The 16,359-nt window shown below is 35.2% G+C and overlaps 1 protein-coding gene across 3 annotated transcripts in view; it reads left to right on the plus strand.

Annotated features, from left to right (window-relative positions):
• STRN (striatin) overlaps positions 1–16,359 on the plus strand; it is a 46,779-nt gene that overhangs the window by 14,787 nt on the left and 15,633 nt on the right. For 2 of the 3 annotated variants that reach the window (XM_063305738.1, XM_063305747.1), the window contains exons 3-10: positions 1,212–1,285; positions 2,267–2,345; positions 2,998–3,165; positions 7,807–7,942; positions 9,210–9,345; positions 11,795–11,905; positions 15,515–15,601; positions 16,128–16,271. In XM_063305738.1, the coding sequence (XP_063161808.1) occupies positions 1,212–1,285; positions 2,267–2,345; positions 2,998–3,165; positions 7,807–7,942; positions 9,210–9,345; positions 11,795–11,905; positions 15,515–15,601; positions 16,128–16,271 (935 nt within the window). The remainder of the gene's footprint in view (positions 1–1,211; positions 1,286–2,266; positions 2,346–2,997; positions 3,166–7,806; positions 7,943–9,209; positions 9,346–11,794; positions 11,906–15,514; positions 15,602–16,127; positions 16,272–16,359) is intronic. The other variant, XM_063305755.1, reaches the window with a different exon arrangement.

The raw sequence follows: 16,359 nt of genomic DNA on the forward strand, positions 1-16,359 counted from the left end.
CCGCCAAGTGGAATTCCCTTAGCGACGGGGTCTGTAGCATGCCCTCTCTGCATGACTTGGTGGGACTGGTGGATGTCATGGGAATGAGACGGTCCCTCAGGTAGCCTGGCCCCATGCCATGTAGGGCTTTAAAGGTCATAACCAATCCCTTGAATTGGACCTGGAAGCCAACTGGCACCCAGTGCCCACACAGCCCATTTATTAGTAAACCAGTGGCTATTGATAAGTATAAAATATAAGATAGATTTTTTCTCTTTTTCTTTTATTAGTTTGTATTTTTGGTTTGTTTGGGATTGTGTCTTTTCTAATTTCTAATTTTTTAAAATTGAAAGATTTTTTTGTTAATTGTGTATGTTAAGAACACCAACTTTAAAAAAATATTTTTAAAAATAATTGTTTCACTTCCAACTTAGTGTTATGAACTAATCTGATCACATATAGAAAGAAGCTGAGGGCAGGAAATATTTGAGTAAAAACCTTGCATAAAGTAGTTGGTTCTAAATTAATTTTAACTTCCACCAAATTGTACTATCTGTTTGTTTGTATGCTAATGTTGAGAAGTTTTTTTCTAAGAAATAAAGTATCCCAATAAACTTAATTGACACACTTTCTGTCATTCAGACATGATCCCCAGCAATCTGATTCACCTAAGGATTTTTAATTAAACACTTGATATCTACAAAAAGTACGTCATAATGAGTTTGTAATGTTTAAGTTACCTCAAGACTCCATTGTTTTTATTTGTATGTAATTCTTTTGAGTTATAGTCTGTATTATTATCCATGAAATCAGCAAAAGTCAAACTCAAACCTGAAAGAGATTCTAATGTGGTTATTTTAAGGCTAGAGCTTTCTTGTAGAAAGAGTGCTTTTCATAGCAACCTCGTTTATGTTTATGTCTCAGTTTGGCAGCGATTCTTAATTTTTCTGTGCATACAGTATTTGCAGACTTAAGCGTAACTGAATTGGATTTTTCAGGTCTTTTGGTTACAACTTTGTCAATCAAGCTGGCATTTTTAGTAAAACTGGCTGCATGAAATTAATTTGTCCACATTAGTAATTTATATACTTTATGTGTAAAGTCCATATTTTTTTTAATAAAAGAACATTTTGAAGAAATCTACTTTTGTGGGAATAAGTAGGTTTGTGGTCTGCTTCAGAAAGAGGACAGTGACACTTTTACACTCTAATTGATTCCTTTTTTCTTTATAGAGCTAAATACCACAAGTTAAAATATGGTACAGAGCTGAATCAGGGAGATATGAAGCCACCAAATTATGATTCTGGTAAGAATTAATTTGTATAAAGGAAAACAGTTAAGACTGGAGAGAAGACAAAGGTATCATTTTGTAAAGTATGCTGGCCTGGAATAGCTTAGCATGAACCAATGTTTAGGGCTCATAAGAGAGCACATGCTGTTCCTTTTCACATGCAGATTCTTCCTCCTATGCTTACTTAAAATGAAACTTAATCTGCCACCACAGCCAGTCCTATAACATAGTTTTCAAACCTTGATACTAATTTTGTCTCAACTGTGCCTATATTTGCAGCATAACAATAATAATGAGTGATCGTATGGTTAAATTACTTGGTAGGCTGCTTCTCATTTTTTGTTGTAGATAGTCAGAAAAATAATTAACTTAGTGTATCAGGAATAACATCTGGACAAAACCTATGCATGAACCTTTTATGTGGAATTTTTAGGTCAAATTTCTGCTACTTAATATTTAATAAATATCTGGGAAAAGCAGATATTAAAAGCAATGGAAGCAATATGGGATTGAGAATTTATTGCATTGAAGAGCTGGGATAATTGCAATGGATGGATTTCTGGGGTTCAAATTCAATTTGAAACTGACTTCACTTCCTAGGAAACTCATTTTAAATTAGAAAAACACTGTCTGCAGTGATCATAATACATCTTCCCTCCAGTGCTATTAATCTAAATGCTTCTTTCTATTTGAAGTTGTAGGAATTCAGTGATATTCTGTGTACATAATTAGGTTGCTATAATTATTTTCATTTCCTAACTTAAATATGCTCTATAGTGTACTAAATTTTCTGCAGAAATATGTGTTTGGGAGTAACCATAGAATAATATCCAATGTATTTTATATTATTTAAAATTTCAATACAATATCCTTCATTTTGTTTCACTGTTATTTAAATAGGTTGAAAACATTTAATCACTGCTAGAAGATAAATGTGGGTAAAACTGACTCTTCTAATGTTGTTATACTAATTTTATTCTTGTCTCTGTCTTTCAGATGAAGGAAATGAAACTGAGGTTCAGTCACAACCTAACAGTCAGTTAATATGGAAACAAGGGCGACAGTTACTCAGACAGTAAGTTGTCAAAGAATAATAAACTTAATAATGGTTTCATAATGAGGTGGGAACAAGCAAAATACTAGTATCTGCTTTCTTTCTGTTCTGGTAGCCATAATGATTAAAAGTAATGGAGTGCTATTTGTTCTTCTTTTCTTTAACTTGCAAAAGCTATTTCACTGTGGTAAAATGGACAGTTTTTATAATAAAATTGCTTATACAGTTTGTTTTTAAGACCTTGTTTTGATTTTGTCTCTTGTAATGTTTGGTTTATAAAAGTCACTGCTCTGGATTCAGTATCTTCCTCACAAGTTTTCACTGGGGGAAAGACGAAGAGAGGAGGCAATTATTGCTGGTTTCCTCAGTTCCCCCTTTATAAAAGAATATAGCTGAAGTTGTGTGAGGAATTTTTCTTCTTGGCTGACATAATGAATAATTGTGTATGCATGGATAGAAAAGCTCTCTACTTTTCATGGGAATTGTAGAGGCTGGTACTGCAGGAGACATCCCCTCTGCAGCTGGTACAAGATGATTTGTAAGCCTGTTGTGTCTGCAAAAGCCACATTATTCCTCTTACCACTTAAATTGTTGATCAGTTCTGGGTAGATTGATTCAAATGATCAACACGTTTGATAGCTCCTGAATAACTGCCATGTTATTGTTCATACAGATACCTGCAAGAGGTGGGATATACTGACACAATCCTGGATGTGAAGTCAAAACGGGTACGAACGTTGCTGGGTCTCTCAGGTGATGGTCCAGAGAGGGAAACTGACAAAATCCAAGAATCAATTGTGAATGGCACTGATGTTGAGATTAAACAAAAAGTGATGATTGGGTAAGTGTTCTTAACAATGGGAAATAGTAGAAATTGTACTTTAATTGTACTATGTATTAAAAATGTAGTGATCTATATTATACCAGTATGACAGAGCGTGGATGCTGGTTTTTAAAGGAAGAAATAGGCTTTCTCTCTCCCTGTTTCTATTTCTCGTGAGCTATGTAATTACTACATTGAAAGAAAAAAAACAGTTTGATCTTTGACTTCTTCCTCTAACCAATATTACGCTAGTCTTGAAAGACTTACATCCTGTGATATGCCTAGCATAGTCTCTGTGAGAGAAAAGTCAGGAGACCCAGCAATGATCACTTTTGACCTTCCCAGATGTCATTACAGCAATTTAGCATATTGGTACAGTGTAAGGTAGTAATTAGCTTCTATTGAATAATTTAGAACCTGTTATGGATGGAAATTGGAAGGAGATAAATTACGAATTACTTGTAGGAAGACTTAATTCATGGACTCTGCATTTTTTGAGTTCTTTACTAATCTAGGACAACTTAATCGGTGGGAGTGTACTTTTATTTATTGTTACCAAAATAGTTATAAATCAGCAAATGAAGCAGACTTAGGACAAGGAAACACCTTTTAAGAGCAAATTTTGTATCTACTGTTCCCCAGAGTGATGTAAAATTGGCATAATGCTACCTTAAGGAAGAGTCAATCATTCTGTCCATGGTATTTTTTACGCAAGCTAATATGTTTGCTAATGTACAGATCCCAGTGAAACTTTTATACTCAAGAACATCGTATGAGTTGGGATGCATCCTGGAAGATTTCAAGTCCATCCATGGAAACATTATTTTGATAGTTTGACAGATATAATCCTACTCACTCATGTTTCATAATGTTTAATGAAAGAAATGTTGCACTTCTTCAGATCAGCAGACTTCTTTTATAAAAGATAAGTACCACATCTAAGCATGAATGAAGTCCACAGGGGATACTAAATAATTAACTTTAATATTAATATCTAGCATTTCCAGTGTTTGCTGTGAATATGAAGGATGCATCTTGTCATTAACATTTTTTGATAGAAGAAAAACAAACAAATAAAAATGCCTTATTTTTGGTATAGCCTTGCATGGTATACCAGTGTTCTCATTTAATCTCTGCTTCTTTATTTTAATGTTAGTTTTCCTTTTGCAAATTGAGTAACTAATATTTAGGTCTGCATTATTTAATACTGGATATATAATATATAATAAACCCCAAAACTTGTCAAACATTCTGATTTTTAAGATTGACTTACAAGGGATATCATTGTAAATCTGTTTTTTGTTAGGCAATATTGACTGAAAACTTACTTTCATTTAATATCTTTTTATTTTGTTAAAAATGCAAAAAATAAAATATGTCCCATATTGACGTATTTTTTATGGCATAGGTTCATAATTCACTGCCTTAACTTCAATTTCAAATATCATCCCTACAGAAGGATTCATGTACAGATGAGCTGATATAAAGACTTGTGAAGAATGTAGAAGTGTTTTTTTTAAAACTTGCACTTGCTGTGCTAGATGGAACTTTGCTTCTGAATAACAAGCCAGTTCCAACATGTATTCTTTCTTGTTAGTTCTTACTGTTCGCAGCCTGTGGCTTGCCTGAACAGAATAAACTTGCACTAACCCAAAGAAGAGACTTGGATTTCCACTGATCATCTTCCTACACCTTCAGCCTCCTGCAGTGCATCAGATGTTATGAAAGATATCTTCATGCTCAGGAACAGAAACAGAGGCTTTACAGGAAAGAGAAAGTAGAAATGCCCTTTCTGCAATGAGAACACTAGTTAGCATTCATAAAATTCAAATCCTTCTTCCATCTTTCCAATATGTCTTGTTCCTGGGATTATAATCCCCACCATTCTTTGCTTCAGACGGGTTGGCCTTTTATGATAGCACATTTGACAGCATCATGAAGCCAGTTCCAGAAATATGCTGAAACATGTTTTAGGCACACCCATTGAAACAAATGCCATAAAATTGGCTCAACACAGTTTAAATGTATAAGAAACTTTTTTAAAACCCCTAACTGGAAATCTGTAGGGCTATATTTATGTCAGGCCCAGCCCAAGAACTTCAGAGAATCAGTCCAGCCAAACTTCAGTTCTTTATTTGCTTACACCATATAGACAGAATCTTGCCAGACTAAAGCTACTCTACCCAACCTAAGGGGAAATAACCTGGGAAGGCTCTAGGGCGGGGCTATTCCGAGCCTCTTAGCTTTCCCACATTCCAATTCTGGACTGTGTCTCCTTTTATCTTGCCCTCATTGGAATGTGCTCCCCCTTTCCTGAGAACCAGCAGCATTACTGAAATCCACCACAGTTTAAGCGTGTATACTGAAGTACTATCTATAACAACTTAAGCTGGTTTTCATTATGGAAAACAAACATAATGTTTAATTTTAATATTTATTTTTAAACAACCCCCCCCCCATTTGTGCCTTTCCTGAAGGCTTAGGGCAGAGCTCTAGGTTGAGGAAGATTAGTTTAGGGTTAGGTTCTATTGCTTTTGCTCTTCCTGCCATCTTCAAAACTTCATCCAACCACTGATTTGCAGAGAAAATAAACTGTAGAACTGAAATCCAACTTTTAGCTGATACTAGTTCACAAAAGCTGAACTGAAAATAGGTTCTGTGAAAGATATATGTAGTTATTCTTCACAGAATACGTGTCAGTTTGTGCGTGTATTATATGGTTCTTTCTTTTAAATTTGATGACATCTTCTTTGATTTTACTGCTGCGGTTCCCAAACTGTGTGCCACAGCACCCTGGGGCACCACAGTGAACTCAGGGATGCCACAGGATATTTTAAATTTTTGAGCGAAACACAGCAATTCTTGCCATCTGTCAGACACCATGCAAACTGCTACCTCATGGTAGATCACAGTTTTGGCCTAGGGTGTCATAAAAAAATAACAGATGCTGAGAGTGCCATGAACCAAATAGTTTGAGAACCTCTGTTTTACTGTATTGATTTTTGATTGTATCATTCAATATACAGTATGTTATGATACTTATGATGACCTAGGCTGACAACTGCATTTAAAAAATAATTATGCATATATTTTCAGTTCAGTTTGCATAATTTCTTGGGCAAGTTTTATAAAATAATTTAGAATCTGTTCATCGTGGCTGGGCATTTTGGGAACTGTAGTCCCAAGCACTGAGAAGGAATCAGGTTGGGAAAAGTGGGGTTGGCCTACATTTTCTGATGTTTGTACAATATGGCACCAGTTAATCAATTTTTATAACTGTGTCTTGTAACAGTTGGATTGCAATCATAAAAGCTTTTACTTGGGAATAAGTTACCCTGAATTTGGCAAGGCTCACTTATGAATAAACATGTATTGCATTGAAATCCTGTTCCTATCTTGATAATGTGATTTACAAATGGAAAGATTTTAGAAATGGTAGCTTTGCTTATGTTTCGAACTTAAGTATTTCAAAGTAACCTTTTTTGATATGGTGTTAATGCTTTTCTAGAGTTAATGCTTCATATTAAAACATTTGCTTAGCTTCATGACCTCTAATATCTATCTATCTATCTATCTATCTATCTATCTATCTATCTATCTATCTATCTATCTATCTATCTAGGTTGAGTATAAGTTAATACTATCTAATAAGGTGAATCAAAAAATTAATGGTAATAGGCTTATAGATTCTGTATATGCTCCAAGAATAAAATTACTGAAACTCTGGATCCAGCAAAATGATCTGTAATATGTGTAAAGCTGACTCTGAGTTATTTCAATTAATTGTGTAGTATGTGCTTTTCAAAAAAAGAACTAACTGGGTCATGCATGTTATAGGTCCTAGGTGTGAAAATAAAGCATGGTGGGAGGGATTTCTTTCAGTAAATTTAAGTATTGGGAGAATTGTGGTTGTCATAGCTTCAATTATTTTCTTTTTCCCCCCAAGTGCCCTTCATTGTGTACACAGAAGAATGAAACCCAGTTTAGTTATTTCTGTCTTTAAACAAGCTCAAATAATCTAGAAAAATCTGTAGCTTTAAACATCAAATATTTTCTTGATTAATCTTAAGATAAAAAGTTATCAGATACAAAAGTGAACATTTTGAGCTTTCCTGTTTAGTGATAGAAGCACTGTTACAATTTCATGTATGTTCATTTTCAGAAGTGCTATCATTAGCAGCCATGTCTCTGTATATTTTCTCTTTTATGCCATCTTCATTTTCACAATTGTTATCAGATTGTAATGAGTAAAGCATGGTAAAAATAAGGATCTAGAGATGGATGGAAGGGCCTGGGGTAGAGCTGTTGAACTGGATAATTTCTGGTTTTCCCTTGTCCTTGTGGCTGCTTGTGCCACTTCCCACATGGTTCTGGAGGTCCTTCAAACCTCTGAGATTGATTTCAAGGTGAAGGAGAAAATGAGCAAAAATAGCCTTCCCGTCCACTTGGTAATGGTAAGCTTGAAATCAAGAATCTTTAGATCCTACCAAAGGTAAGTTCTAAACTCTTCTAATATTACTATATCTATGTTTTCTACTTTTAAATATGTAGACCAGCAAAGAATGGTGAAATTTTTTATGTATGTTGGACTTTATAAAGCTCAGTGAAAAGAAGCACTCAGATAAAAGGATTTGTGTTGCTGTTTTAATTTTTATCTAGGAAACCAGATTTGACAGATTCTGCCTCTCTGCTAGAAACATTTAAATTCCTTGAAAATGCTGCTGCAGAATTTAGTGATGAAGATGAAGATGAAGATATTGATGGAAGAGAGCGAACAATCACGGACACATCAACGGTGGGCTGAAAACAAAATAGTAAAACGAAGCTTGTACCAGGGCACTTGATCATTCAAAACACACTTATTCAGTAACAATCTTTATTGTGGCCATTAACCAGCACAGGGAAATTAGTATTCAAATATCCAAAACATCCAAAACCAAATTGACAACATCAGGGCAATCAGGAAAAGTACATAATTTTGGCTAAAAGACAATATTAGATCAAAATATGCTAAGGGGCTAGCTCAAGCTACACATATACAACAGCAGCAGCAGAAACAGATTAAAATTAGCAATTTTGAACTTTAAAATAGCAACATAAAATGTAAATAATATATATATACATATACATACACATACATACACATATATATACATACATACATATGTGCATATTCAAAATACACAAACTTTAATTGTAAAACACTTGCAAGCTGATCAGTGAAAATGCTTGTGTATAGCAGTCCAAATAATCCCTTCAATAATGGGTTTTCCAGTCTAAATAGGTTGTTTTATGGGTGTTTTTGGGATAGATATGCAGTGAGACATCTTAGGAAGAAGAAAACCGGCTATTCAGTTATACTGAATTTTATATGGGAGTTAGAAGCCTAACTGGCTTCCTTGTGAGTTTTGAGGTCACAAAAAGGGGTCCCAACCAAAGCATACTTTTTAAGATTCTGTTGTGGGTACTCACCCAAATGGTGGTGGTTATGAGAGGCTTAACTGTTCCCCAAATGGCTGCTTAGGAACATGGCAGTCAGAAGGCAAACTGGTGAGGTGATTCCTCATCATCCCCTCCAGATCCTAGGGTGATCCCTGCAACTCTCAGACTGTCTTTGTCTTTTTTGTAGGCAAGTAGACATATTTTCAAATAAAGGTATGGATTTTGGTTAGCCGTTCTTTATATTTTCTAAGAATACCTCTGGCACCATAAGCTTTCTAATTAAGAGAAATTGTGTTAGAGGTTGGCACTTCATTTTGCCATGCCAGATAACTCGGGGAGTCTGATGGGCACTATGGGAATTACTTATGGGCTCATTGGTATCCCTAAATTTATATGATATAAATATAGATTATAATACTTAAGAACCTATTCAAAGCATGGTGTAAATCTTAGGTCAAGTATTAGCTAATATTTGACTTGCTAACTAATTCATATTTCACTACCTGCTACTAAAAATGAATTATGTATCTCTGTTTTTTACATGTAAAATTATGTGTTTAAAAAAGGTGCAAAAATGAGAAAAATAGCATATAGGAAATTAAAATTTCTGTCTCTCATAGATTGTGAGAAAAAGAGTGCTGCCTGACAACAATGAAGACAGAGATACTGAAGAAGCTCTGAAGGAGTTTGATTTCCTAGCTACATCTGATGAAGGAGATGGGGAATCCAGAAGTTCAGGAGATGGTACAGACTGGGGTAAGAAAATAAAGAAAATAGCATAAATACAGTAACTTACCCTGGGACTGGAGAAGCATCCTGAGGGAGATGTTATTTTAATTCTGGAGATCCATAAGCCTTGAGCTTTTTCTTAATTTTATATCTAAAAATATTGAACTTACTGTTACCTACTTTTTAATAGTTTGAATTCATTGCATTTCTTTAATGTAATGTAATGTTATACATACTTTTGGGTGAGGGCATAGAGCAAAACAGTTTTAAATATTAGTCTGCTTAACAGCAAAGTAGTCAGATGAGATTATGATTATGACTTTAAGGCTGAACATGTCAGACCCCCTGCCTAAAGCCAGTTTTGTGAGATCCTCCAGTTTGTTTGGTAGAAAACTATGACTTCTTCTGTTTCACTTAGTAATGTTTTAAACTGATCTATGTTACAACTGTACCAGGCTGTATGAAACTATATCATTCCTGGAATAGGTTCTTAATCCTGTTTTTCGGGGTGGAGGCTTACTGCACAAAACTCAGTGCTGATTTGAGCTTAGAACATTTCTGGGATGGTGAATTGTTCAAATTTGGTTTCCCACTGGATCATAAGTTAAGAACCCTATACCGTAATTTCAGATCCTAACAATATCCACCAGCAGGCAGAAGAGGAAATCTAATGCATGCTCCAGGAAGGTATAATTGAGACTTTTGATAGTGAATGGTCAATTCCCTTCTTGCTTGTAAACAACTGCTTGAACACTGTTGTGGAATCTTGAGATTATTAAGTATGTTTGCAGAATTGCAATCTACATAGATATTTGTCCAATATTCTAAATGGTTTTAGCAAATCCCCAAGTCAACTGGCATGTTCCAGTTCAAGTATTAAAATGTCTTTGCTTACCATAAGGTAATACAGTTCTTAGCTAAAGCTCATTCAGGCATTTTGTTTTAGTAATATAACTGTTCAAAGAAATTGCCATTACATGCAGCCTGAAGCTTAGATATAGTGTATAGTGTGGTTTGTGGAAAGATATATTGCAATAATTTTACCTTGTACTATAAATGAATAGAGAAATTGGAAGGAAAAATGTTCTATAGGTCTGATTAATATGTAATTCAGAACAATTTCAGAAAGCAGTTGTGTGGCATGTTTCTTGTGTTGTATCTTACAATATGTAAACTAAAAATGAAATATATTTCCTAATCACAAACCGGAAAAAATGCTTAGATTTGTTCTTTATATTGTTAATGCAATGGTGCACCCTTTTCTCACTTTAAATTTTAGCTTCGTTTTGTGAAGACTTGTATAATAGAAGAGAGATCTGACAAGGTGTTCAGATACACAAACAGAACTTAAAATATCATGTGCTTGAAATTATTACAATCAAAATTTTAAAAAAAATCATTCTGACCAGAATAAAAATTAACACCAGCTCCAGGTTTGTTTTTCTAAAAACTTCTGAACAAGTAAAACATCAGCCTGGATCAGACCAAAGATGATTATACTATATCTGTAATTCTAAGAAGCAGAGAAGAGGTGGTCAGAGATTAAGTTTATAGCTCCTTGTTCGGTTAGAACACTTTCTTTGTGAACAAGATTGAATATGAGAAGAAACACAAGACCATCAAGTTTAATTTGACCTTCAGTGGCAGCATTTTGTCTGCCAGTTGCCCTACTCTTGGACCAGGAAGGGCCTCATGGTCACTTGTGCCTTGGTCACTTCCTGATTGAACTACGAGAATGTGCTCTACACGGGGCTGCCCGTTAAGAGTGTTTGGAAGCTTCAGCTGGTGAAAAATGCAGTTGCGTGGGCAATTATGGGTGCCTGTTGTTTGGCACATGTGATGCCACTGCTCCACGAGCCACACTAGTTGACAATATGCTTCTGGATTTAACTTGAAGGTGCTGGTAGTTACCTTTAAAGACCTTCATGGCTTGGGGCCAGGTCACTTGCAAGACCATCTCTTCCCGGTTGTATCTACCCACCCTGTTAGATCTGGCAGGATAGATGTGCTCCTGGTCCTGTCTGTTACGGAATGTCATCTGACAGGATCCAAGAAGAGGGCCTTTTCTGTTGCAGGGCCTGCCCTCTTGAACAGTATTCCCCTGGAGCTCAGATTCACCCCGACCCTGCTAACCTTTCATAAGGCCTTGAAGACCTGATTTTGTCATCGAGCCTGGGGCCCTGAATATGTGGCTGAGCCTGTATCATAGTTACTTTAACTGTTGATGGATTTTTTCAGCTGCTATTCATGTCGTTTATAATTTTATTATACTTTTTTATCTTGCTTTAAGCACCGTTAACCACCCAGAGTCATGTATTTGAGATGGGTGGCCATATGAATTGAATAAATAAATAAAACATCATTGATGTAAAAATTGCACTGATCACGAGCTGCTGCCATCAGTCCAAAAATAAAACATTTTTTAAAAAATTAAATAACACAAAAAAGGATGTTTCATTTGTTTTACTTTGTCTAGAAAAGGAAGACAAGTGTCTCATGCCTGAAGCCTGGAATGTGGACCAGGGAGTAATAACCAAACTGAAGGAACAATACAAAAAGGAGCGCAAGGGGAAAAAGGGGGTGAAGAGTAAGTGGAAAACATTGCACCGTAGATTCACAAATCCTGCCTCTTTCACTTCACCAGTGCTATCTTTATTTCAATGTTTTCCTCAAACTACTTATTCTTTTACTTTGCTGCTCCTGACTGCTTTCCAGTTTACAGCTACCAGGGGTGGAAATTAATTCTACTTAAAATCTAAACATGTTGATAATACTAATTTTATGTACTTTGATAAAGTAATGTGCAAATGATGTTTAAATGATTTTTTGAGAACTCTAAAACACATCTTGCTAGGTTTTGTCCAAACCAGGCAATGTTTATGTGGGAGAATTATTGCAGTATAAATAGCATCATGTCATCTCTCCTTATCTGCATTTCTGGGATTTTGATTTCAAAGATAATATGGCAATAAGTGGGAATTAATCTTTTCTCTGTGTATATGAACTGATTTACTGTATATTTGCCTATAACATGACCAAGTCCCAATGAGCCATTTGGCAATTTCTGTATGTCACTGATGGCTTGGATTTCCCATTTTTTTGAAGAGCAGTCCCAGTAATATGTGGCAAAATACCTTTGAAATCAAAAGTCATATGTGATCATATATAAAAAATCATCTTTGATTAACCTGAAGATAGCCCTTTGAATTTCAGAGCTGATTTCTTTCACCTGCTAATTGTCTTGCGACAGCCTAGTTGTAATTACCCATACCTAAAGTCAACTGGTTTACTGGATATTATAAAAGTACATTCCTTACCTTCCCTGTTTTTCTTGCCATTTCTGCATACTAGTGCTTTAAGTATGTATATAGAGGGGAGTGTGGAGTGTCTGATACTTTGTTTCAAAGCAAAACACCCTAAAGTACTGGGAGTATTGCAGTCAAAAAGGAACAACACAAATGGTAAGCGAAATCAGTATGTAAAGAATTAGAGAATTTTTGGACTGGAAATATCCTTAACAAGAGTGAAAGTCAATGAATTAATTTCTACCCTTGTTTGTATTTTAATGTTTGCTTCATGTAGGTCATGCTGTTCTCATTACTTGAATGCAGGGCTCGAAATGGGAAAAAAATAACTTATTAGACTTTTAGCAAAATTAGTCTTGATTTAATAACTGAATTCAGTTGGGTGGTATTTATAAACCAGGCAAACAATTGGATCAGTTTTTGAAATTTAATTTCTAGCCCTGTGCATCATGCTGTTTTCCATTTCTCAAAATATAAATCCATCATGCAGAAGTTCTCCGAATATACAGTACTACCCTTTCCATGTTTAATATGGAAGTTACAGATTTAAATTCCATATACAGAAATTGTATTTGTAAATGCATATAGGAATAATAGAAAAGCTTACATAATAATTGAAGGGTATCATTGAGGTTTACAAGATGCTTAATTTAAATTATTGATATGTTTGCAACACTGATTTAAAGAATTAGCATATTTCCAATTGTTAGGTACATTATTATGTACTAATTGCTAATTTTTAGCATTTTTCTAAAGTCTCTGCTGTGGCTTGTAGTGTTAGCTCTCTTACTATCATGGAATTAAAAAGAATAGCTAATAATGTAATTGGATCACTGTATTAATATGAAGCAGTGCAAAAACATTTGGTATTAAAAGATAAGTAATATAATGGCAAAAGGCACACTAGACACTGGAATTTGATGAAAAATACTTGCTGTGGTATTGGTCAGAAACTGCATACTTGTTCATACTTGTTCATATCTACAAACCAATGAATAAGGTGACCGTGAGGAACGAGTAAAGTCTCTCAGATGTGATAACTAGCAAGTTGCCTATATTTGCCCCTGAAGTCATTTGGAGGCATTTCTTAAGCAGAGAAACATGTATCTTCCGGAGTCTTTTGAGAGAGCATGCTTTGTGGAATGGTAATCACCTAGTCAGTTCCTTGTATTCTGCCATTTGAATTATTTAACGGGAAAGGGGAATAAGGCCTGTTCACTAGTTTGGGACTGCACATAAATAACTTGTAGGACCTGTAGCAGTCCTATCCTCTAGCATGCCATTGTGTCAAAACACTGTGCACATAACATCAGCAGCAGAACTTGGACGTTTGCCCAACTTCTCCAGGCTTTTATATCCCTTTTTTGCTTTAAGTATGGAGGCTTATATGATCCACGCCAACTCAGAAACTAAGCAATGCCTACTTTAAAATGGGTATTCAATTCTTATCCCATTATTAGCCTCAGTTAATGGATTGAGCAATGAAAATTGTTTGCTAGCTCCCTTAATGTTAGATTTTGGTGCACTCTTGCACTATCCCTCTTCTTTCTTATAGTCCATGATTTGGGAATCAGAATAAGATGAGTAAGTGTTGTGACTTGTAAATACATACAGTGTGAATGTCAAGCTTTTAAGTATTCATGTCTCGAGTAACACAGACAGCTGGAGTTACATCAGTCGTAGAATAGGGCATGGCTTACTGTAGATAACTCATCTTGCTGATTGTTAGCGTATATTGTAGCTTTCTAAAAGTTTACTTTTCAAGATGAGTTGCCAATACTAGTTGCACAAGTAGAAGGCAGCACGTGCAACTTGTATTTCTTTTCCAGTCCTTCTTCTCTTGAATGCTCTCTTCAGAGTTTTGGAGAACACTTCCTGAGCAGCATGAGTTGTATCCTGTAGAAATGCCAGATAGGCATCTTAGTTGAGAGAATAACTCCCCAGTTACATAAACATGCTCTTTGTGCTGGCTTCTGCTATTCAGTCATAGACACAGATAACTATTTTTGCTCCTTATCTGTCAACTCACCAGTATTGCAGCCTCTGTCACCTAGTAGATGAACTATGTTAAGCTTGATAAATAGGAAGCTATTTTGCAGGATTTATTGTTTTGGCACACTTAACAAAAAGATTGGGCATGTAACTTAATATGCAAATTAATGATGTAATGTATTACATTCAGTCCTTGTGTAAGGTAGAGAGTTTGGCGCATGTGACTAGAAATTCTTTGGTAAACTATGTTGAACCCAATCATTTATGAAACTCACAGCATCTGTCTTTTGGAGCCTTAGAGATAATGATGGGCAAGAATTATGGCTTCTTCCATCTCCTCCAAACAAAATTTGGCTGATAAAAAAATAAGTTGTGTGAAGTCAAGTAGCTTTTTGCCATTACAGAAATTAAGCATCTGCTCAGGACAAAATGATCCTGAAAAGGAAATTAATTTTGTGTAAGTTACATTAACTTAAAACTCTAATGAACTTCTATCAAACTGATGAGAAGTTAAAAATCAAATTCTGAGCTGGGGGGACCTGAATGTTCAGGTGTAAAACTAGATCTAATTTTGATCTGATCAATGATGATTGTCAAATTTTATATATTATATATTTGCAGACTTTAAACTTGAATTAAATTATGTATGAGCGAAGCGAATATTCATAGTACTATTACCGTTTAAGAGTTTCATCAATAATAATGGGTCAAATAATTGGTATAAGGATACTTCTAAGATTTGGCAAGGCTATTGTTGCAAGGCTTTGTGAGCAACATTACATTCAGATTTGTGTTGGAATGCTTTTAGCTACTAACAATAGCTGTATTTACTAGATTAGGAAAAACAGTTATGGACTATGGGTAAGATATTTTCCCATTCTTAATTAAACTTACAACAGGAAAAACTACCGAAGATATGTTTCAGCCTCAGTCCTTTATAAAACAGTCAAAACAGGGATGTGGGAAAATGATGGAGCAAAATACAGGTAAGTGTTGAGAAAGGCATGGGGTCTTCACCACATGTAGTTTCAGGAAGAGCAAAAACAGTTATTCTTGCTTGATTTTGTTTTTTGTTTCTTTTTGTTTTAAGCAAATCACTTTTGAAAGATTGTGGCACAACTGATAAAGCTGCAGTCCTACCCCATTTGGGGAAATTTTCAAAACTTGTGCAAAAAAAAAAATCACAAGTATTTTAATATTCAGAAAACTTTTTGTTTTATCATTTGCTTTCACTTGGTTTTATTTTACATTTTCATGCAAGTTCACAAAGTGAACAAAAATGCGTGTGTGTGTGTATGCACATCTTAGTTTTCATTATTATCTCTCCTCAGCACTTCATTTCATGCATTTAGCTTAGTTGTTGCTGAAGCTAGTCCTCTCTACTTGAATCACATTCATGTTTTTCTTTGCTCAAGATAGCACCCATTGTCATTAGTGCTGGAACAACTGGGCAGTGCTACTTCTAATGCTGACACAACCTTTGCACTTCTTTTTGTTTTTTGTTTTGGCCAGGACCCAACAGGTCAAAACTGCAAGATATGCTTGCTAATTTGAGAGATGTTGATGATCTCCCTGCATTGCAGCCTTCGGTTATACCTCCCACCCGACCCAGTACTTCACGGCTTATTGAGCAAGAGATCAATCGAACAGACGAAGGTAAGAAGTATGGAGGTATATGTAGAATATATGTACAAGTTTAGATTAGGGCTGACTTTTAAAAAAAATCTTAGCATTTGTAACTACT

The sequence above is a fragment of the Candoia aspera genome, chromosome 1 (assembly GCF_035149785.1).
Source record: "Candoia aspera isolate rCanAsp1 chromosome 1, rCanAsp1.hap2, whole genome shotgun sequence".
NCBI classification, from domain to species: Eukaryota; Metazoa; Chordata; class Lepidosauria; order Squamata; family Boidae; genus Candoia; species Candoia aspera.